General features: G+C 37.7%; 1 protein-coding gene across 2 annotated transcripts in view; it reads right to left on the reverse strand.

The window, feature by feature from the left end:
• The window catches only part of LOC146376458 (ADP-ribosylation factor-like protein 15), a 99,398-nt gene that overhangs the window by 72,820 nt on the left and 2,650 nt on the right, over window positions 1–23,928 (reverse strand). The window contains exon 1 of one of the 2 annotated variants that reach the window (XM_084947170.1): window positions 16,040–16,540. The exons of the other annotated variant lie outside the window; for it this stretch is intronic. Within the exon in view, the coding sequence (XP_084803296.1) occupies window positions 16,040–16,093 (54 nt within the window). The 5' untranslated portion in view covers window positions 16,094–16,540. Of the gene's footprint in view, window positions 1–16,039; window positions 16,541–23,928 lie in introns of those variants that run through there. 2 annotated transcript variants of the gene reach the window in all.

Genomic DNA, 23,928 nt, shown 5'->3' on the forward strand with positions numbered 1-23,928 from the left:
GGGTGAAGCTGAAAGCCCACCAAGTTCTCCTCATCAAGGCTAGTGAGTGGGGGGTGGCATCCATGCTCCCTCAGAAACAAAATGGGGAAAAAAAAAAAAACTGCATCAAAACAGTCAATTAGGCAAAAATGCATGACAGCCAAATTCGAGCATTGTTTCTGTGATGGTAATGACAGGCCCCTTCCACACATCTGATGTCTGCGGCCCCCTGATTTTCAAATGGTGGGAAGCCATCAGTAATTAATAGTCACACGCTTCGGGCCCCTCAGTTGTGACTGGCGGATTCTTTGTAGGCCCGGGCTAAAAAACTTCCAGTCCACATCTACCTACTTCTTGTCATCCCATCACTGCTAGTTTGTGTCCATCTCCCTCACAAATGGATCCATCACTGCCTGCTGTTTGCTTCATGTACATTGTTTATCAGCCATTTGAGTGGCTCCACTTCATTGTAGGGGGATTGTTATGGGCGCCAATTGTAACCAGCTCCCCCTGAAGCCTCCATCTAAACCCGTTCACCTCCCACTAATTGTGGAGAGATATGGTCTTTGGGGGGTTTAAAAGGGTGGCTAGATGAAACGGCCTCCGTTGTGAACTGAAAACTGTTCAAACACCACAGTTCCTTTTGGAACCGGTCTCTTGTTTGTTATTTTGTTTGCCTTTGCTTTTTTCCCCAGCAAAGAAAACGTCTCAAAAACAGCAGTCTCAGAGTGATTATGTAATAATAAATCAAAAACAGACTGTAAGCCACACTGGTCCAAATCCACCAAGTGAAGCTCTGGGACTAAGTCTCTGTTCTTTCACCATGTGATACAGGTGTCATATTTTTGTGGCTACAGGAAAGAATATCTTGCAAGAACCCCATAACCCCACAGCAGTCTATTCCTGAATCACGGTAGATATTTCAACGCCAAGTTGAGCAATGATGATTGCATTACTGGTTTTCATTTGGCTCATCCAGTGGCTTGCTTACACAGCCAGTTCCAAAATTGTTGCTAAACACGTGCTTGGTCCAATGTAAAGATGTCATACAGTGAATCCATATATAAAACTTCCAAAAGGTGAGCCAAAAGGACCGAGCATGGGTCAGGAGACAGGAAGGGTCTGCGCAATTCATTGCCACCTAACTGAGTGGTATGCATTCATGCCGTGATCATTTTGGTGGAATATAGCACAATCGATTTAAAATAAAATAGCAAATTATAATGGATTTGTCCAACTTTAAAGACAGTGCATCAGGACAGTGATCTGGAAACTAAGCTATTATGTTACAGCCTTGTTTTGTTCCTAGTAAACCCCCCCCCCAATTATTTGTTTTTAACGAGCAAACTGAAGCGTGTTTGATTAGTCCAGTTAGGTGCCTGACCTCAGATGAACCGATTATGTTTTTCACTTGCTGGAGAAACTGAAAATAAAGAGCTCTTTCAACAAGAAAAAAAATAAATAAATAAAGACAGCTGCACAACAGGCCTAGAGGTTCATGACCAGGGCAACAAAACATTTAATATAATGGCTTTATGTTTCATTTGCCCAGTGATTTTAGATCCCCTAATACAAGGGGGTTATATCAAAACCAGCTAATATGGCACAAGGACATAAACCTTAATCCGCTTTAAAATAAGGCTGATCGTCAACATTTTACTTACTATACAGTCACCATTTAATTTCAAATCCAAAGTGCTAGAGTACAAAATCATCAACACCACTAAACGTGCAGCTGATACTTTTTACAGGTGTAACAGCATGAAGAAACATTAAGATAGAAAAAGCTAAGGGCTGAGCTGAGGGAAATGTGTCTCTGCGCGCACATGCGTGCGTGCGCGCACATGTGTGTGCGTGTGTGTGGGCTACCACTATACAAACTGTATAACTAAATCCCACACAGGGAGCATTTGACTTAAGCCAATAGACTCCACATGTCTGTCCTACTTCAAAGGGGTAAAAAAAAAAAAAAAAACCCAAAAAACAACAAAAAAAACAACGTCATACAAGCCCGTTCTCATCATCTCCAAGTACAGAGTAAAAACTTGGTGCATGAAGCGAACATTATTCCTCACACAAATAAACAGTTTCCCACATCAACACTTTTGTGACACTGTTAAATATATTAGCCGCTCGGTAAATGGAGGGTTAACTGTATGTGAACTTCTTCACCAAGTCTTGTTTTCAGCTTATATTTGCTCTGCATTATCCTGACACCTACTGGATGACTAAAAATTGTCAATGCCACACAAGTTAAAAAAAAAAAAAAAAAAAAAAAAAAGTTACTTTGCTGACACACAGTACACATAGTGATTAAACAAAATCAGGACGCTCTATATGCTTGAGTTACTTTCTGTTCATCCAGTCCTCTGCACGCTTAGAGTGCAACGTCAAGTCTGGGGTCACCTGGATAAGCAGTCATCATATTTAGGCTCAAAGATTTTCTCTGCTATTACTGACAAGTCTAGTAATTGGGTTAATCAGACAAATGAGAATCTTTTTCCTTGCAACTAAATTGTGAGCAATCATTGAAGAATTGCCCCTGGTAAATGGCTAATAAATTTCATAAAAGCAAAGCCAGTTAAAAGACTGTGCAACATCTTGCTTTGATCAAGAATGTTTCAGCATTACTAATAAAATCAGACTTTACCGGAAGAAGGGAAAGACACACACACACACACACAGACACACACTAAGAGCCAAGGCTGATGGACAGATGTTGTGCGTATGGAAGTATTGTGCAAAGAAGCTTTCATAAATGACTGTGCACAGAGGGAAACGTTTACTTAGTCAAAGGCAGGAAAGAACAGTCAGAGGCCAACTGTGCCACGATCCATCACAGGCCTGCGTATGACAGTGCACAGTGCAACCTGATTCAAAGGTAGCCTAAGCCCTTCCTGAGACTGGCCCCCAGAAGAGAGAACATCCAACCTACCAATTTTGGATGAATGTGTATGACAAAGGACAGGGAAAACATCAGCATGTCAGAAAATACTGCAAAGATCTAAAGGGTCCGACTTGAAAGAAATCACCTTATGTTAACCTGCCACAGGAAAGATGGGAGGAATTCAAGGTGTTTCTAATTTTGAACAGTATGGGAATAGATTTCAGACTGTAGATGCTAAATAATCTTGAAGAGATTATTAAATCATTTTCCAGGTCAGGTCATCTAACTCTTCAAGTGCTCACTTTTGTAAAGTCTTCAGAAAACTGAGTGCAAGGAAGCAGATTTTAATACTTTTCTTTATCTAGCGTGACACATTTGTTGTCAAAAATGCCCCATAAACAAATGTAAACACACTTCTTTCACTTCCGTCTTTTCAAATGGAGACAGAACATATGACATTGTCACGAAAAAGACACAGGAGTCTCAGAAACTACAGATGGAGGTGAAACTTAAAATGTGCAACAGCGTCACACTAGGAAAGAGGAAATTTCCATCACCTCCGATCAGAGCTGCAGCTGATACATACACGCAACTACAGCGGAGTCATTTAACCAGAGAATGAAAGACAAGTGTACCCTTTCCTCGAAGACAAAATCCAGATGTTATTGAGTGTTAGTGGGTTTTAAGTCCAGTGTGGAAGGGGCTTAAGATGGAAAGGAACACATTAACAGGAAAGCAAAACATTAAAAAAGAAAAAAAACCATCTACCCACCCACCCACACAAAGCATGGGTAATGGTTTGAGTAGAGTCTTGGCAAATACATCCAACAGGTCATGAAAACATGTTTTTGGAACTTTTCACTTCTGCTTTAAATGAGTGAAAACGATTGCACACAATAAATAAATAAGAACAAAAGACAGTGTGTGTAATAGATGAAACGTCTTGAATGGTACACGTCTTTGGTGTGGTTTCGCATGCTGTTACATCTTGCCACAAACACCACAAAAAAGTGACCCTCAGCAGCCCAGAGGTTTTCCATGTATCCTCTTAAAAGCAATTTTCTCTTCAAGGAAATCAAAGTCAAGTGTTTTATGTAAAATATTAATCAAAAGAATAAGTTTAATAACCCCAGGTCCCCCTTTAAATACTACTTTAATAACCTGTCCTTTGCTTTCCATATTATTATTAGTATAAATTCAGGTAATAGCAAATGAGCCACTCATAAGCTCATGCTTATGTGTCTATTAAATGATAAAGTAGGATGTAGTGTATTTCATATTCAGAAATAATGGTATCAGGGGAAATTACCATAACAAACTCAATAGTAGTAAATCTGCAATTGAGCTAATACAAGAGTGACTGCATGGCTCCACCCAGAGGACACAGCAGTAAATTTTTATGAATTGAATCTTGAGTGTCAAATGAATTTAACAGATTTTTTGTGTGTTTAAATAATATATTAAAAAACAAAAACAACAACAACAACAACAACGTGTCATTTTTGTACAAACCCATCAAAACGTGCAATTTCAAAAGCAATGGCCGACTCTCTCTTGGGTGTCTGTCAAAGACACTATATTAATAAACTTTACTTACTCTCAGATTTCAACAGATATAAGGCAAAGAACATTTAAATTGTATTTCAGGTCAACAGGAACACAATTCTCTAAATATAGTTCTAATTCTGACTGTATGTTTATTTTATTTGTAGGTTGGTTGGCTTAAAGTAAATAATTTGTTTGTCAAGCAATACAAGTAGTTTTTCAAATATAAGCATGTCCTGTGATTTCTATTATTAATACATTAATGCATTCCTATTGAATTTGTAGACACATTTAAAGAGCTAAAGTCAAATCAATTAACTTATTGTTTTTAAAAAAAAAAAGGAGAAAAAAAAGGTAAAAAAAAAAAAAAAAGGTAAAAAAAAAAAAAAAAAAAAAAAAAAAAAAGGAAAATCCTTTTCTGGATAACAAAGCAGCAGCAGCTTCCAAAAACAAGGTTGAAATATACGCTGAGATGCTGCTATTCATGAGTCGACTTGTGTCTTCTGTTGGGATATTTCACAATTTTCCCACAAGGAATCATTTTTGACAGGTGAAAATGATTTGGACAGTAAATGTGTTGTGCAAAACTGTATTCCTGAAGATTTCTGTGAAGAGTAGATCCAGTCTTCTTAAAGATATTTGGGAAGTCTCATAAAAACAATACTGATTTCCTCTACTCACATTTAAGGAAAAATGTTCAACCTAAAAAACTAAAATATCATGACGAGAGTTCTCACAGTGGGCTCATATTTATGCATCATTAGGCAGTTACACAGACCAAGTAGGGAGTCATGTTACACCAACTTAACAAATGACTGCAAGAACAATTAGACATTATGGCTCCAAAGCAGCATTTGACATGATTTCCATGAAGAAGCTTTGAAAATGAACTTCAAGCAATGCAACTTGTTAAACTTGCCGGTTTTATGCTTCATACACCAGGTTGTGGAAGTCTATCAGAATTGGGTAAAAAGTCTTCAAGCTTTTTTTTTTGTTAGCTCTAGTTCACAGTTAATGAAGTTTCAAGCTAATTTTCAGTCTTACAGTTCAGTGTTTAGTAATCACCTTCAAACTGTATCTCATAGCAGTACAGTGACATCATCAGAATCTCCAGTTCCCCAATTTGTCATATTCACGGACACAAATATTCCACCCTTACTATGATTTATGCCCACATACACAAATGGGTATTTTTGTTTCACTTTTAAAGGGCAACAACATTCACAGCTGGAGGCTGCAGAGGCTGGTGATTTAGGTTAACAACAGTAGCCACTTCTTTTATGGATCTAATTTCTTGGTTGCCAGGGGGATACATCCCTGTTAAACACTCCAACAGGAAACTCGCCCAACAGGAAAGAGGACACAAAATAGGCTTCCTATTAAAATACATTAGTCAACATAAACCATGCTAGCTGTCATGAACAAAAGTGACAAAATGCATGACACAAACAGAGTACTTTTGCAATGAGACCTGAAAAATTAAGTGAGTTAGAATGTCTCTGTCTCAGCAGTCTTTGAGAGTTTCCTACAGAAAACAGCAGAGCATTCCTTTTAATCACTCAAAGGCAGACTTTTATAAACTTGTTTTTAAGTCATTATCTTCTGAGGTTTTCATGTTGTTGCAGTTAGTCTTCATTAAGCTGTACTATTCTGTTTCACTATAAAATGCTGTGTTAACTTTGCAAACCACCTCGCTATGTGAAACAGCTTTGGAACATTAGTCTCCGGAAGAGCAGCAATGTGGGTTTGACCACTGAACTGTTAACTGCCATTTTCTTACAATAAAACACAACAAAACATAACACCACAAAAAAAACAAAAAAAACATAAAAGTGATAACTATCACATGTGCCAACACTGAGTAAAAAAAGGCAATAGATTACTCTTTTTGTAACAGCGAAGTAGTTACTACAAAGGTTGTCCTTTTATCATGTGGTAGTGCAAAAACAAAGACCAATAAATTATTTGTATTTGTGAGTTCAGAGAGACGTGCAAGTCAAGCTATAACCCAACTTTACCTGAACTTTAGTAAAGTGTCCTGATCATATGCAGTGCGTTTTAAAGAATGTCTAAGAGAGAGGGGGTCTGTCCAAAAGCAGATCCCTGGATAGTCTTTGTCAACCACAGCAATGTCTGCTCAATAGCAATAGAGGGCGCCATTACCCTTTCTTCAACTCAGCAGCTCATACAAACAAACAGCATGTCCAGACAAGAGTCCTTTACCTCTTTTTCACATCACTGGTGGGAAGCATAAAGCTTGGTGAAAAAGTGCACTGATCTTGTACAGTTCAGATACCCGTGTGACCAAAGAATGGATCCTGGATCTGCAGCATTCTAACTGCAGCATTGTTTCACCAGCACAAAACCATAGGATGATTTGAGATCAGCTGACATATGTTGTGGTCACATAGTGGGTTCCACTAGCATTACATTTGAATGACCTAAAGACCCATGCCCAACACTGTACATGTATTTAGTTCCATTTTTTTCCTCTTAAAATGGGTAAACAGTTTTTTACTGCAATGTTTGAAGGAATAAAGCATGTTTTTTCATTTCATTAATTCTTTTGAAATTACATCAAAACAGAAAAACATCTCAATATGTCCAAATTTGGTCTGTTACCAGTTTTGAAAACCGTGCTACAGATTTATTTTGGCCTTAGTCAGCATGAATGTCCTAAGATGCGGCCAAGGAGCAGGCTGTCCCTCCGGATCACTGTGTGAATATTTCAGCTGTCAGTCCAGAGTTTATTTTTAAGTTTTACCTATAGAAGGAAGCTTTCTGTCTTTACAAATGATCAAATGTGGGTTTTTGCATATGTGCATGCCCACATAGACAAAAAAAAAAAAAAAAAAAAAGACACAGCTACCAAAATCACTTGACACTTCCTCCACATGAGGACAGAAATATCTGTGCTCAAAGAAAAAAAAATTGGAACGGGAAACCCCTTTTTATGGGATTGTGTCGCTTTCATCACTCATATAAAAGAGGATTACATCTGAGGCCGATAAGGCTTCAGTGGACACAACATTTGTTTGTTACAAGTAGGGCTGCCACGATTAGTCGACTAGTCACGATTACGTCGACTATCAAAATTGTCGACGACTGATTTAATAGTCGACGCGTCATTTGAAGCTTTGTAAGATCACAAAAGACGCAGGAATAAGTAGTAGGATTTAAGAGTGTAATAACAGACTGAAACAGAAGATGGCAGCACTGCATGTACAAGGATGCCAGCTGCCATTAAACCCCGAAGAAGAAGAAGTAGCTCTGTCCCAGAATTCATAGCGCAGTTTCCAACAATGGCGGCAGCTAGTTAGTTTTAATATTACTCTTATTATTCTTTCTGGGTCACAAAATAAACGTTTAACATATTTTCAGGCGAGAATTTAACTGTGTAAACCTCAAATATCTGCTCAGTTTATCAAGACACCACATATTTTCAAAAGCGCTCCGACGTTTTCGGACACGTCTGTTACCCACTAGCTCGATAGCGAGCCGGGGGCAAGGCTCACTAGAGCCCGTGAGAACACCGTGACTCCCGGCAAATCGTTTTCAAACCCACTGCCGTCTTTCGCTACTCAGGTTAAACATATATAAGTCAATTAGATAACTTAAAAATGTTATTGTTTGGCTTTCTTTTTTAGTATTTTATTTGTTCCTGAGTAAATCGGTTTGGCTGAGATTAAAGTTATAGTTTTTACACAGCTGAATAAACGTCAAGCAGACAGCTGATTATCAGAAGCATGAGATGCTCGAGAATATACTCCGGTGTCCTGTGCTATTTTAGATAGCAAGGAGTTTATTAAACTTCACTGAAACAATCTGCAAATTTCATTAATATTTAATAAACTATCATCTTGTCTTTATTTTTAGTTAGCACATACCTTAAACACTTAAAGCTGTAAGCTAATGATAGTTATATAAGAGCAGATGCTGCTGGTGCAATAAGCTGTACGTTTTACGTCCAATGGATGATGATCTGATTAGTCGACTAATCGCAAAAATAATCGGTGACTAGTCGACTATCAAAATAATCGTTTGTGGCAGCCCTAGTTACAAGTGTTGTCTAATATCTTCATTTCACAGACTTGATAGTGAACAATACAGAAGCCCCTCAGCAACAACTGTGGGGTTGGCAAAACGATGACCTAATTTCACTTTTGTGGTATAGCAGTAACTGATTTCATTGCTCAAGGAGAGATGTCCTGTATAAGCTGCTGCTGCAATAAAAGAATCGTCAGAAATAGTAAATGGAGCGCAATTTTCATTATAAGGAATCCCTCAGAGATTCCACAGACTGTGATGCTGATCATCACGGTGAAACTTCTTCTCGCATTGTGAATGTACCTGAAGTCTCTGTAAAAAAGACTGAGCAAAAATCTAAGTTAATGTCTTCTAAATAAATCACTTGTATTGAAAAGCCACAAAGCATTTGGAAAACAACACAGCTATAAATGGAAGCACCAGAAGTGGGTGGCAGGGATACAACTATGGGACGCTTAATCCAACTGATGGAAAGGAGTGGGCTAGATTTGCATCCAGTTTGAGATGGCACATCTTAGTCAATCACGAGCCGAACTATGAATGACACATGCAGACCTGTTGCAAATTAAAGGTAAAAAACTCAATGTATTGACCTAGTAATGCATTACATTCCAATATCCCAGAGATGCTCAGTTGGGTTGAGTGACTAAAAAAAAATCATCAACATCATCACTCAGTATGATTGACTTGGGGGGAAAAGGTGGTGGGGGGGGGGGGGACGACAAAACAAAATAAACAAAGCAATGCATAAACTTAGACAAATACATCACTACCAACAACACCCTGTAGCTAAACTAAATTGTTCCACTAAATTAGACAAAACACAAATTACTCCAGCTGTGGAAGGATTAAGAAAAATATGTCCCGTTGAATTTACAGTCTGCATGTAGAGATTCTTGAATTCACTTGCTCTATGGAGTAACAATGATGCATACTAGATAAAAAAAAAATGATAGAAGAGAAAGAGCCCTTCTGGCTTGGATTAGGAATTTGCAACCTATTCGTGTATTACAATGTCTTGCGGATAAGCATATTACAATATGTGCTTTAGGGTCTGAGCTGGGGCTAAAGATGGGTCCTTGTCATGTGAGGTGGACAAAGACTATTGTGTAACAGAAAGACGCTTTAAGGCGTCCCTTAACAAAAAGCCCACGGGGAGTGTTTTCAGATTCAAGGGCGATGTAAGGGAGGCTTCTGCAAATATAGGCCAACAGAACAGATTTATGTAGTGAAGAAAAACAGATAAATGAGAATAAATAATTTAGTAATTCAAATAAACATACTTTAGCTGCATGTTATCAGACTTTATGACGAGCACTTTTTATCCAATTGTGTGAACTGATATTACATCCACCCATTTTCTTCCACTTATCCATTTTAGGGTGTTGCCAGTGAGGTGGAGGGCTACAATTTTACTTTTGTGGAACTGCTATTTCTTTTTACTCTTTTTAAATTATGTTTAAAAACAAACAAACAAAAACAAACAATATTCAAAACATTCCTGAACGACCCCAGCTTCAAAAGGAATGTGAGCCTGAAAAAAAAAAAAAAAATTCTCCTAGTTCCTGATGCACATGGTACACAAAGGCCGAATGCGGCATCGCCCTGCTCTGTCAGCCAATACATCTCATACAGGAAGTTTTTCTTTGTTGTTTCTCAAACATGTGCAGCCAAACTCCTGCCCAAAACGTCCTTGACAAAAACAAAACAAACTAATAAGGACTGGCAGACCGTTTTTAGGAAATGGTACTTGATCGTTGGGGAGTGACCAGTAGGTACTGTGGTTATTTTAAAGTGTATTCATGGCCCAGTCTGGGGCAATAGCTGCTCCCATCCTGCCTTTTTAAAAGGACGGAAGCAGTATGGAAATTTACACTGTGAACACCCTGTGTTAAGAAAGGTTTATTTATGGTAAAATAAATCTGTCTGGCATATGACACAATACACATTTCAAGAAATTGTTTTGTTTTGTTAATCCTGAAACTTATTGCAATGAATTCTAAAAAGGTCAAAGCAACTTCTAAAAGTTTCTCATTCACTCTCACACAATTCAAATAAATTCAAAAAACAAAACATGAAAAAATATGTTATGAAATTATGTTAACTGATGTACAAGTTGAGATCCATAACAATATGGTTGGATTACATCCAAAAAAAAGGTATCTCAAGATAAGAGAGCTTAAAATATGTCTTCCAGAAAACAGGATGACTTCTTCTCTAGAACTATAAACATAACTTCAAAGATGTGAATTGGGATTTCCTGCAAGACTAAATGTTACATAGAAAAGCACCAACTCTATGCTTAGGTTTATTCATTGTGTGTCCCTTAACCTACTTCATTTACATTAATATAGCCTTGTGGAAAAAAAGAAACAATGCTGTTTACCCTTGCCAGATCAACCTATCAGCATTGAACCAACAAAAAGCCAGAAGACAAAGGATGCAAAAGAAAGTACATCTAAGTACAGAGGTAGGAAAAGGAAGAATTTAAAAAAACACAACAACAACATTTTCAATCATTTTTAATGATGATAAATCTAACTCACATCCTCACTTTCAGCCAATTTAGAAATGCCAGCCTAATGTGGATGCCTTTTGACTGTGTCAAGCAAACCAGAGCACCCAAGCAAATATAAGAAAAATAGAAACGCCATACAGAAAAGATCCCAGGAGGGTTTAAACTAGGGCTGCACGATTAATCATTAGAAAATCGCGATCTCGATTCATACTTATGTGCGATCTCATTTCCAAATGACAACGATTTAAAAAAAAAAAAAAAAAAGACGATGACGATTGTACCGCATTTTGATCCGGGACGTAATCTGCATGAAAACAAGCGCTCACTCTTCCTGCTCAACAAATGACAAGGGCGGAGCCTTATACCACGTGATACAGAAGCTGTGCCGTGTGATGCAAAAATTAGCAGGGAAAAAACAACGGAGAACACGTCAGGGATGACAAGAAAGTGACAGGAGAAAATTCGTCCCGGTCAACCACCCAAACATCAATAACGGGAACCTTATACAGCGCTTCCCTATACCCGTCGAACTCCCGCAGGCACAAAGAAATTACGGAGGCTATCACTTATCACCTGACCAACGATATGGCTCCCATCAACACTGTGCAAAACGAGGGATTTAGGAAAATGATCAACACCCTAGACAAACGCTACACAGTGCCGTCCCGCAACTATTTTTCTATTGTTGCACTACCTGCTCTATACACGCAGTGTCGAGCAACGGTGGAGACGGAATTTCAAGCAGTACAACATTTTGCGGCAACCACAAAACGTGAGACATTTGTTGTTTTTATGTTTATTTATTGTTTTTATGTTCAGTCTCAACTGTTACGAAGTTGATGTGCAGTTAATAAGTGCAATAAATATTTATATTGGAAAAGAAAATCGTGAGAGAATCGTGATCTCAATTCTAAGCCAAAAAAATCGTGATTCTCATTTTATGCAAAATCGTGCAACCCTAGTTTAAATCTAAAACCTTCTTTCTGTGATGTGCATGTGCTGTCTACTGAGCCAATGTGCTGCTGTGCATAAAAACACAAAGCAGATAACTTAAATGATATTACTATTAAAAAAAAAAAAAAAAAGTACTTTTGGTTTATGGGAAAAATACTCAAAAAAATATTTCATCTTTACTGGGACAAAAACGATGCATGTGTTACCAGTGTGGTGATAGCTGCACAAATCAGTAAAGTTTAAGAGAAACCCCTCTTTAAATAGTGATGTTTTTCCTGATATTTATCTGCCTTTATAAGGTTATTTACTTTGATTCTGAACAACTGAACGTATCTTCTGCGTCTTACAAAGACATCTCTTACACAGCACCTTAAACAGTTTTCACTACTATCCAATAAAAAGACTTATTTTCTGACTTTGGTTCAGTGAGTCCTGCATTAATGTGAAAGAATTAGTATGCTGCTTCAGGTTTCTTATATGGGCCACCTAGGGTGTAAAGCTGCCATTATCTTGTGCACACTCTCTAGCCTTTCTTTCCAAATTAAGCTCAAAGCAGTCTTGAGCATCTTGATCTAAATAGTGTGACCTGGGTCTGAAAATTAGAAGCAGCATGTATGAGAAACACTTTTCCACTCCATTAAAAACATAATGAGTTAGCCACGAAGTGACTAATGCGATCACTTAGACCCTTAATGGTTAAGGGTCCAAAGAGCAGTAGCTATGGTACCCATAGCACGTGGCCACATACTAATATCCCAGGGCACCTGCTGCTACAGAGAACCTAACCAACATCTACCTGCACTGCTGTAATAAAAACAGAATAGATACATGGTTTGTATTGGAAAAGTTTGACTGAATAAGCAGATGGACATAGAGTGACTCAGCACAGAGGTTTCAGTGAAAATGTGTCCAATTGAAAAGAAACAGGTAACTCGAGATAAGGAAGGCGTGAGCTGATAGCTGGATGATATCGGTCTAAACCTGTTCTCAAATAGATGAATCAGGTATCAGTGACAACATGCTGATTCTGTGAAATTCTCTGTTATTCTCTTTTAACTGCTCACACATCAGCAGTTGTGCACAAGATGCCAGTGGGAGACCTAGCATAGCATGGAGGAAGAGAACAGCAAAGGGTCAGCAGTTTGGAGGTATTTCATGCCTGCCATGCCAATGACCTCTTTGACAAGACTGAAAAGATCAGATGATGACTGTGGGCTTCTCTCCCTCTCTTTTTACCTCTCGTGTTTAGTGAGAGACAGCAGAAGCTATGAGGACATTGGATAGATGTAATACTTGTTGAGGAGCATTTACAATAACATAATGCACTGTCAACTCTATTAGTAGCATTTCACATCAGCCGTCTCTTATCAGCTTATCAGCTGTGGATGCAAAAAATAAAATAAAATTTAAAAAAAAGGAGAAGACAGAACAACTGTATCCCTAATCAAAATAATTCTACATGCTTTATTATTCCTTTATCAACACACAGACACACACACACAAAGTTCAAGGAGTCAGTTTTTCCTGTCCCACCACACAGCCCCCATAGACCAAGGCAGATGGGGCTATATTAACAAATTTTGCCAAACAACATGCTCCGACTATCCATGATGGCACAAACCAACTTACTGTCTGTAGAATTGCTAAGCCTACTACATAAATGTGTTTTTTTTTTCTTTTTTGTGAGAGATGTGTTAGTACTCCTGATTTTCCATCAAGATCAATAAGAAAAAAAACTGTTGGGTTAATGAAATACAATGAGTACATTGTGGAGCTGCTCTAATTTGTTATCTTCCCACATTTTGTGATTTGGAGTCAGCTTCTTCGCTTTTTTGTTGGCCTAACTATAACATTTTGGTTCAACATAATCGCCCTGCTGACAGCAACAGCAGGTTCAAGTTCAGGTACAAAGCAGGACAGCGGTGTTGACAGAGGAAGGGGATCATCGGACTAACTTTCCCAAGGAGATACAACCCAACACATAAACCCTGCGACCCAGAACAATAGTTTAACCTCAGTTCAACCTTTCTCACAGCTCAATTTTACTTGGACGAGTTCATGTGCCGCTCATAGACAGTATAAGACGAGTACGTAGCTATTGAGACATCAATCACTGGTTTCTTAAGTTGCACTTTGAAGCCTCGAGGATCAGCGTTTTCATTATCTCCCTCTCGGTTTCTAAAAAGTAGATATGACAAGAAAGGGCAGGTCTGACTGCTCACAGCTTATCAATCACTAATCATTAGCCAATGACCATATCACTGATAATCATCCTTTTTAAAGCACAATATGACAGATTTACAAAATAGACTCAGAATGACCCAAAAGACAGAAACAGACACAGTTTCCCCAAAGACTTCGACAGGACTTAGCTTTTGCCACCTAGTGGATTTGTCACAGAATGCAGGTTTGAAGCACCTCCGAAATGGCTTTGTTTTTCTGACCTGAAAGCTACATCTGTTGAATTCTGGCTTTGGAGCTGCTATGCTCAGTTCTCCAAGGCTCCAGAGCAGAACAAGGACTGAAGCATGGTGGCTGTGGGGGTCGTGTGCAGGGTGGTTCATGATCTTGGTTAGATCCAAGAAATCTTTCCTTGTCACACTACAATACCTGTATTTATTTTCCTAGTGGTTTATTCATCCACCCATCCAGATAGTCTTTTATTTATTAAGCTCTAAGAACTTTATTCAACTAATTTACACTATTTCAGGATTTTTGTTTTTTTATGTAACTCCTCTTTGTTACTGGCCATTTTTTTAACCTAACTGAGCAATTTCTTTATTTCATATTGCATCATTTTTACTGAGCTACTATATTTAGGCTATTTTGTTATGGGTTATATTTAATGTTTTGATTGCTGCGACCCAGTAAATGCTCAAATTTTGAGATAAGTACAGCTTATCTAACAATCAGCTGCAAAGTGATTTGTGACGAGATAAACGCTTTATATGAGAACAGAGCTTTACTGAGGAGGCAGCTGATTACATTCCTCCAATTACTTCGCAAATAAAATATATTGCAAGTGGCATTATTTAATGAAATATTTAATTTACATGTAGCTGAATCTGTGTGGGGAAAAAAAACCAGCAGTTAACTTCATTTTGCTACAGATTTACCTTTGTTAGTCCCAACCCACTCAGTCAATAATATAATAAAAACTTTTCATAATCTGTGTTACAGGAATAACTAGGAGTACAACTGACAATTTGCACCACTTAATATAACTAGAGATTTAAGAGCCCAGCAGCATTGTTATTGTTGTTTGGATGTTGATGGTGCCTCAAGGATTAAGCAAACTGACAGAAGAAAACATTATAAGCCAGTCAAACAGCAATAAAAAATAAAAATAACACAATTTTTAAAAAAAAGTATTACCAGCAACAGTTGCTACTATTTTAATTTACAAGGTCTATTAGTTTAATTCCAATACACCTAATACCCATCTGCTTATTCCCACTCATTTGATTCAAGAATGGCTGAAACGATGAGTCAACGACGAGGCACGACGTTTTAATCAAACAAACGCTTACTGTTAAACACTTATTTCAGAATCAGCCTTTCTGTTTATGTTCATTGAAAAGGCTTTACCAGCTGGTGAGAGAGTAACAGAGGAGCAGACAAAATGCAATGTGAGTCATCAGCTGCTGTTAAAATACAACTATTTCAAAACATGTACCAAATACTGCAATACTTCTAAAAATACGTCTATTTGTCTATTTATGTTAACCAGTTTCTCTCTTACAAGTCACATGGCAGTAGAAACTCAAAAACAAATTTGACAGTTATCACTATTTGAATAATATAGATGGATTCGTTTAAAACTATGATGCACTTAAGGCTGCCTGAAGCCAGTTGCTAGGAGCTCAGGTAGAAAAGAGACAATAATCTGTCTTTTTGCTTGCATCCACCTTTTCCAGCTTAATATTATGCCAACATACACATTAGAGCACACTCTATATTCAGTGATCAACCAACCGTAAAGCACTGCAAGGAAAGATTGAAAGCATACTAAAACTAGTAGTAGTATGTTCAATCTAACACATAAACACACAGACTGCATCCCTCCTGTTCTCCAGCAAACAAATACCAGCATGTTTGCATCTTCTTACCGTGTAAAGCCCAATCCTGCACAAGGCAAGGGACAGCTGCATGTGCTCCGACATTGCGCTCAACAACAAGTGTAACCCGCGGCAACAAACAACCCAAGCCTCTGGAGTAAGTGAATGGAGGATCAGGGATAGCTGAGCAGTGCCAGGTCAACACCATGAGTCCCGTTCTTCACCGTGTCACGTTCAGCAGCCCAAAGCCACAGTTCAATTCTTTTTTTAACACTTGAGATTGAGTTTTGAAAGACTGCAGATGAGCAAGACTGACGGTTGTCCAGTGTTTACTCCCTACATTCATTCATAGAAAGAAAAGAAAAAAAAACTATTACCACAAGGATCAGCAGACTGACACAAGCTTAAGATTAGTTTGTGAGGATCTCTCTCTCTCCACAGAGATTAAGGACTCTGACAACTAGGGATCCAGAATAAGACTGCAAATTGGATTAGTCACCATTACACACCCACACACTATGGCCATACTGTACGCACAGCTTTATGGAGAAGAGAATATATTGCTTTCCATGCATGGAGGAGGATAAAAGGATCGACCACTTGAGTCTGCAGCGGTCGTGGGGATTTCAATCATTGTTGTGGAACGTTTTGTTGGAAGTCTGTTAACTGTAAGTCATCTTCAAATTGCTTGCTTTGGTCAGCTCGGCAGTCTAGTTCTTGCTGCTGCCACTATCAACTGACACAAATTTGTAGTTAAAATATAAAATGCTCAATATTAATTCAATACGCTACATGATGAATAATTTCACCAGGAGGAGGCAGGAACAGTTATGGGCAAGAACAGTTATAATTGAGTGAAAGTATCTGATATAGGAATGAAGAAAAGTCATGTCTGGGGAACTTATCGCCAAGTATAAAATTGCAAGTGTTACACTTAAAAGTGACAATCAAAACTGCAATTCCAATTATTCCAGTTATGAATAGAAATTTTTGCCATGCTCTTTAGTGCATTTTGGGCACAAACACTGATTTATATAATCTGAGAATTTCTGGGTCATTCCATTTAAAGTCAACAAAATCTGAAAACAGTTTCCACCTGACCTTCTCAAAAATCATCTGATTCTTAGCACAATCATTTTAGCATACCTATCAAATCATGCAAAGTTCATATTGTGAAGCAGCAGAGTGAGCACCAGTGTTTTTTCACCATTTCACAACCATAAACTGGTGTAGTTTTTCAAGCAAAACTATGACATATCCTTTCATTTTGACGTGTAAAAGGGATTATAGATAAATAATTCTGCTGAGGAAAAGATTCTGGCATTAGACTGTGGCATTTGGAGTAAAACTGCTTAGATTGGATTTCTTTCAACAGAAAGAAATGTTTTTCAGCCCTGAAAATGTAACATGGCTACGAGCTTAGGAGGGCTCACAAATTCTGGAAAAAATAAAAGATGCTGTCAAATTTAAGAGTGACCCACATCTGTACTTCAAGGTCCTGCCATTCAAACAAACTAAAAAAAAAATCTTACTTTCAAGGCAGAATTTTGCACGGCTTCATAACATGAAGTTATTGTACAAAAATAATCAATTTCAGAGGGTCAAGTAGTGGCTGGCTGATTTTGTCATGGAATTTTTTTTTAAGCCTACAAACAATCCCAAAGTCAACAAAACAACTTTTCATCTAGTTGTTCTCAAATTACAATGTCCTTTTTCTTCATTAATTTAAAAACAAAAGCAACGGTGCAACTTTAGATCAGAAATCTGATTTTTTTGTAAAGTGTTTCAAAAAGTCACTTTCAAAAAGTGCTAAATAAATAAATCAAAATCCTGTTGAATACAGTATATTCAATTCATATTCATGTCACAATTGTTATAGCAGACACCACCTTCTGTATTGGGATTAGTTATATGACAGTCTATGATGGCCCATTGTAAAGCACTTTATCCAATGATTGTAGGTCAGTAAGATGAACTGTACAATCGAAATCTTGGTAATAAAGCTGTATTTAATGGTTTGATAGACCAAGCCATTTTTTATTTTTCAAGTAAAATGAGTATAAATCAAACAACAAACTCATTTGCATTTCCTTAATCCAGGAGCGTATTTTCCCCAGTAAAGAAATGTTTCGTCGTACCCAACGCTATGATATCATTTATGGACTGAGACAGAGTAAAGGAAGTGGAACTCAAGACAACATATCAGTGGAAGTCAAGATAAAAAAGGAAGTCAAAGTGCCAGTATTGGATTATGATCCATTATCTTAACAGCAACACTGATCTTGATCCATTCCAAGATACTGATCAGTGGTCCTCTCCATAACACAATGAGCTAAACAGCAGATGGGAAGGACAAAAAACATGCAGGTTTACGATCAGTGAACACCTTAACCAAACTTTACATAAACCCTCCAAGTGAAACCTGACTCAAACTTGTTGGCTCAAGTAAATGATTAGCCTAATACCGACCGAACAATAAAAAAAGCATATACCCTACTGAAACATTTTGAGTTTTCTTATCTGGATACAATAGGTCATTTTTGTTTGCCTCTGGAAAAGAAAAGAAAAAAAAAAAAAAAAAAAAAAAAAACTTGGCACAGATCTTTGCCAGCGTCAGTGAGGTGTGTAACACAGTCAGACAGGGGACAAAACATCAGCCTTGTGTCCCATATGCCAACAAGATATATTCATTCTGCCAACAACTTCCCATCAGCTCTCTTTCCTCTGTGCTTCAGCTGTGAGATGTCAATCTGCCACAGCCTGCTGTGTGCCCTTGGAAAGGAGCTCTTCTGAGCCAAAACACATGCAAGCTTCAATATATTTTCATAAAGGTGTGATCCTAATGCTGACTGCGTCAACAAAAGCATGGCTATTTTAAATGTTTTATTCAAAAATGTTGCCTGTTGTACCCTCGTGAAATCTCCAAAACACCCAAGGCATCATTTGAGCTTTTAATTCCTGTAAGCTAGTGGGATCATGTACCAAAATGCTTTCAGTGTAACGATAGCAATCATCAGAAGACATCTCATGTGATCCATGGTATCACAATACAGTGAACAGGAAGTATAGCTTTCCCTTAAGCCTGCATTTGTGAGTTTCGTGTTCTTCACTGCAGGTTAGTTAACTTCAGTGACTTGGAGGAGTCAGAATAACTCATCTAAATGGGCTGATACTTATACAGCACTTTATATAACATGCCTCATTCACACCCATTCATACAAGCACTTTTTCTCTGGAGAAGTGCTTTCTATCTAACATTTAAACACATTTATATTCCAACTGATGCATTGGAAAGCAACTTAGGGTTGGTATCTTGGCCTGAACTGAAGCAGCCAGGGATCAAACCACCAACCTTCCAATTAACAGATGACCTGCTCTCCCTCCTACCTACCCAACATGTGACAAGAAATATCATATCGATATTTTATTCCAGTCCAAAAATTAACATATTATACATTAACTTTCCTAAAAGTAAAGCAGCATTTTACTTCATTACTCCCCAGAGAAAGTAATCAGTTACACAGTTAAACATTACTTTCTTGTTTATGACCATCACAGAATATAAACCTTATGCTTCAGTCAGACACACCGACAGAAGTCCCTATCCTTTGAAGGACGTACAATCGATTTTTATTTTAGCGTTTGTTTGAAAAGCCAACGACACAAAGCAAAATTGACACACACACAGTTAGAAATGGAGGCTACAATGCTACAAGCCTGTGGAAGTTTAGATTCTGACTGCTAGGCTAGGGATGGCATCCACTCAGTTATCATTACTCGCGTTCTTCACTAGCTTTGCGTTAGCATGCTGTTTGTGCACATGCTTGCAAAGAGCCAGTTGTGTTAGCAGTATAATGCGGTTGTTTCTGTCATATCCATTACTCCGTAGACCTTTAATACAAGAAAAATAAAAGTTAATGTCCATGTCACATGCACACACACCATTTCCCTACTGACTGGCTCACTCACCAGGTTGCAGTTGTGGCTATGCATGTCAAATAGTAACTTGTCAGGGAAAGATAATGGCAGTGGGTTGGACTGCGAACAAAACATGGATACAGGTGTTTAGTCCTTCAGTAAATCCTTTAGTGTATTAACAGTAAAATGCAAAAGTTTGCTCAAAATTTCTAAGCATAAGATGAAGTGATCTCCAAAAGGTAAAAAGCAAGAAGAAAAAATTCTCACAGAATTTTTGAATGAAAAATGAATGGAAAAAGTACCCTGCAGGTAACTCTTAATAAACTGTGAGACATTAAGAAATGAATTTACACAAGGAAAGGCAAATGCATGAACATTTCAAAGCTTTATAAATACAATATTATACATGACTGGTATACATGACTTTATATTATATATAATGTCATGTATACCCATTAAGTAGAAGGCATCTCACTGCAAAATTAAGCATTAAAGGGTGGAAATTAACATTTACACAAGACTGTGCACTGATGAAATTAAAACAGAATTTAGTGGCTGAAATAAGAACACTTCAACTTTTAAGGGCGAGATTAGAGAGTGAGCTTACAATCGATTAAAGTTTAAGCTTGTGTTGCAGCTAGTAGTACAGACAATGTTTTACTGGTAGTTGGAAGAATGTATTCGGTTAAATACCAGCTAACTATGGAAGCAAACATCACAACAGTATGTTTTATAAAGCGGGATAATGATCTTAAACACATCACAAGTGGCTTAAAGTTTTGCCATGGCCCCCACAGTCCCCTGACCTAAATATTATCAGAAGTATATAAACAGGCCTCTAAAGAGGAGTGCATCTAAGATAGCCTGAAGGTTTCACATAACTTGAAGTCTTTTCCATGAAGATTGTTTTTAATGGATTTTTGCCCAAACAGAGAGCTTCTTAGCTGAATTACAAAAACTCTTTTCAAGCTGTATGAGACTTGCCAGTTCAAGTGTAGGGTGCCCAAACCTTAACATTTTTTATGTTGAGATTGTAAAAGAAAAAGGTTATTCCATGAAGTCATCTTTTATAGGTTATGTATTCATATTAAGTATTCGTAGAAACTTTTCCATGCCACTGTGCCCATCTCATAAGTAGTTTAGTTTTACAAACTGCAAATACTACTACTAAGGCCTTAAGTTTTACTTTGTGTTACCTTCTAATTATGGTAAGAACCAAATACAGTCCCGATCAAAAGTGTAAGACCACTTGGGGAAAAGAAAAAACAAACAAACAAACAAACAAACAAACAAACAAACAAACAAACAAACAAACAAACAAACAAACATACTTTAGGTTCCAAGTAGAGCTTCAACATGCAACAAGAAGAAACAGGAGTGAGACAAAACATTTTTTTGAGCATGTGGTTTATTGAAAACAAAGCTTAAACTGAAACAGGCTGTTTTACAGACGATCAAAAGTTTAAGACCACACCTCCAAAAAACCTGTAAACCCCCCCCCAAAACAGAAATCAAAGTTCCAAACATGAACTCAGTAATGAGTAGCTCCACTGTTATTGTTGATCACTTCAAAAATTTGTTGCGGCATGCTTGATGCAAACATTTCCATGAGGCGAGTGGTAACATTTCTCCATGTGGTGAAAACTGCCGCACAAAAGGCATCTACTGTCTGGAACTGTTGTCCATTTTTGTAAACTTCCCTTGCCATCATCCCCAAAGGTTCTCAATTGGATTTAGATCAGGGGAATATGCAGGATGGTCCTAAAGAGTGATGTTATTCTCCTGGAAGAAGTCCCTTGTCCTGCGAGCATTATGTACTGTAGCCTTGTCCTGTTGAAAGACTCAGTCGTTACCACACAGACGAGGGCCCTCAGTCATTAGGGATGCTCTCTGCAATATCTGGACATAGCCAGCAGCCGTTCGGTTTGATGCCCCTGCACCTCCTGAAGCTCCATTGTTCCACTGAAGGAAAAAGCACCCCACCGTTATGGCGCCCCTTCCAATGTGGCGCGTAGAAAACATCTCAGGTGGGATCTGCTTGTCATGCTAGTAGCATTGGAAACCATCAGGACCATCAAGATAAAATAATGTTTTCATCAGAGAATAAAACTTTCTTCCACCTTTCAATGTCGCATGTTTGGTGCTCTCTTGTAAAGGCCAAACGGTCAGTTCTGTGGTGTTCGAGGAGACGAGGCCTTTGAAGACGTTTTTTGTTTTTGAAGCCCTTCAGTCTCAGATGCCGTCTGACAGTTATGGGGCTGCAATTGGCACCAGTACCGGCCTTAATTTGGTTCGAGGAACGTCCAATGTCTTGACGGATAGCCAATTGCATCCTCTGGCTCAGTGCTGGTAGAATTTTTTGGGTGTCTTCCACTTGACTTTTTTTGTTCCATAACCTTCAGGATCATTTAAAAAAAATAAAAAATAAAAATAAATAAAATAAAAATGACTGTCTTACTGCATCCCACCTCAGCAGCGATAGCGCACAGCAAGAGACCCCGCTTATGCAGTTTAACAGCCCAACTACGTTCATAAAGGGAACTTTCTTTGCCTTTGCCATCAGAAAGTCATGACAGTGTGACTACCTGACAGAAAATGACAATGAATCCACATTTTTGCACAAATTTGGCCTTTTAAAGGCATGTGGTCTTAAACATTTGAAGGGTATAAAACAGCCTGTTTCAGTTCAAGCATTGTTTTCAATAAACTGCATGCTCAAAAAAATGTTTTTTCTCACTCATATTTCTTCTTGTTTCATATTGAAGCTCTACTTGACACGTTGTTAACCCAAACATGCAAAATATGACTTTTTTACCATTTTTCAAGTGATCTTAAACTTTTGATCAGGACTGTATGACTCAAGTATCAAGGCTTTCCATTTGATAAGGATGGTAAACAACAACTGTTTAACGACAACCATCACAATTAATTTACAGATTTTTTATTTTTTATTTTTTAAATCCAATTGTGTCAAAATCATATCAGCTCAACAACATAACATTAACAACATTACATATATGAAAGGATAAAATATTGGATGAATGTCTGGCAGTCACTGTCACAGAGTCTTTGCATAACTTCAATTTTTTTTTAAGTGCTGGTTGTTTGACATTAAACAACGTCAATATTTATTACAACATTACAGATCTGTCTTTGTAAAGTACACAGCAAAGTTTTCACCAGAAGGTCAGTCCATGAGGGTTTATTCATTCGTGTATGGGAAGTAAATACGTCATCACAAAAGGCAAATATTGTGTAAGACTGAGGGAAAATGTGTAAGCTGTAAATCTCACCACACCCATAGATGAGACGAATGAGCACTCCCTCAGACCGCTGTCACAAGGACAAATACAGAAAAATAATTCTTACCTCACACCACATATTTTGATGTTTCTGTATTATTCCCTAGTTCGTTATATTAAGAGTTTTCTTCATTAAACCCTTTTTACTTTTTTGAGCTACTTTGCCTTATTATACTTTTTTTTTTTAGCTTTGTTGTTAAAAGTTGTATTTAATGTGCTGGCTGATGTAACACAGCAATTTCCCAACTTTTGAGATAAAATATTTCTTACATGAATAATACATAAAGCCTTACAGTCTAATAAGCAAATTTCTATTTAAAAAGGTCATGTCTGCTAGAATACCATTATAAATAACCTTATATGTTCTTGTGTGAGCTATAGCCAACTAACAGTACTGCCATGTTTGTGTTTTCACAGACAGCTGTGGTCAAAACTTTCCACACACTCATCGTGGGAATGAATGTCACGGTAATGTTAGGATTTTAATTATGCACTTTAATTATTTATTTATTTATTTATTTTATTTTTTTTTGGGGGGGGGGGGGGGGGGTCCTAGATTTAAATGAACTCTATCGAATGTGCCAAGAAGAGTGATTAAATATACATCTAGAATTATGCCACAATTATGCCACAAGCTTGTTAATGGCTCCCAAAAGCCTCTGGTTAAGGTACAACTTGCTAAGGGACATTTAACCAAATATTAGTGGGGACACAAATTTA

This window comes from Perissodus microlepis, chromosome 12 (assembly GCF_051167445.1).
Source record: "Perissodus microlepis isolate ML-2025 ecotype Zambia chromosome 12, ASM5116744v1, whole genome shotgun sequence".
Lineage (NCBI taxonomy): Eukaryota > Metazoa > Chordata > Actinopteri > Cichliformes > Cichlidae > Perissodus > Perissodus microlepis.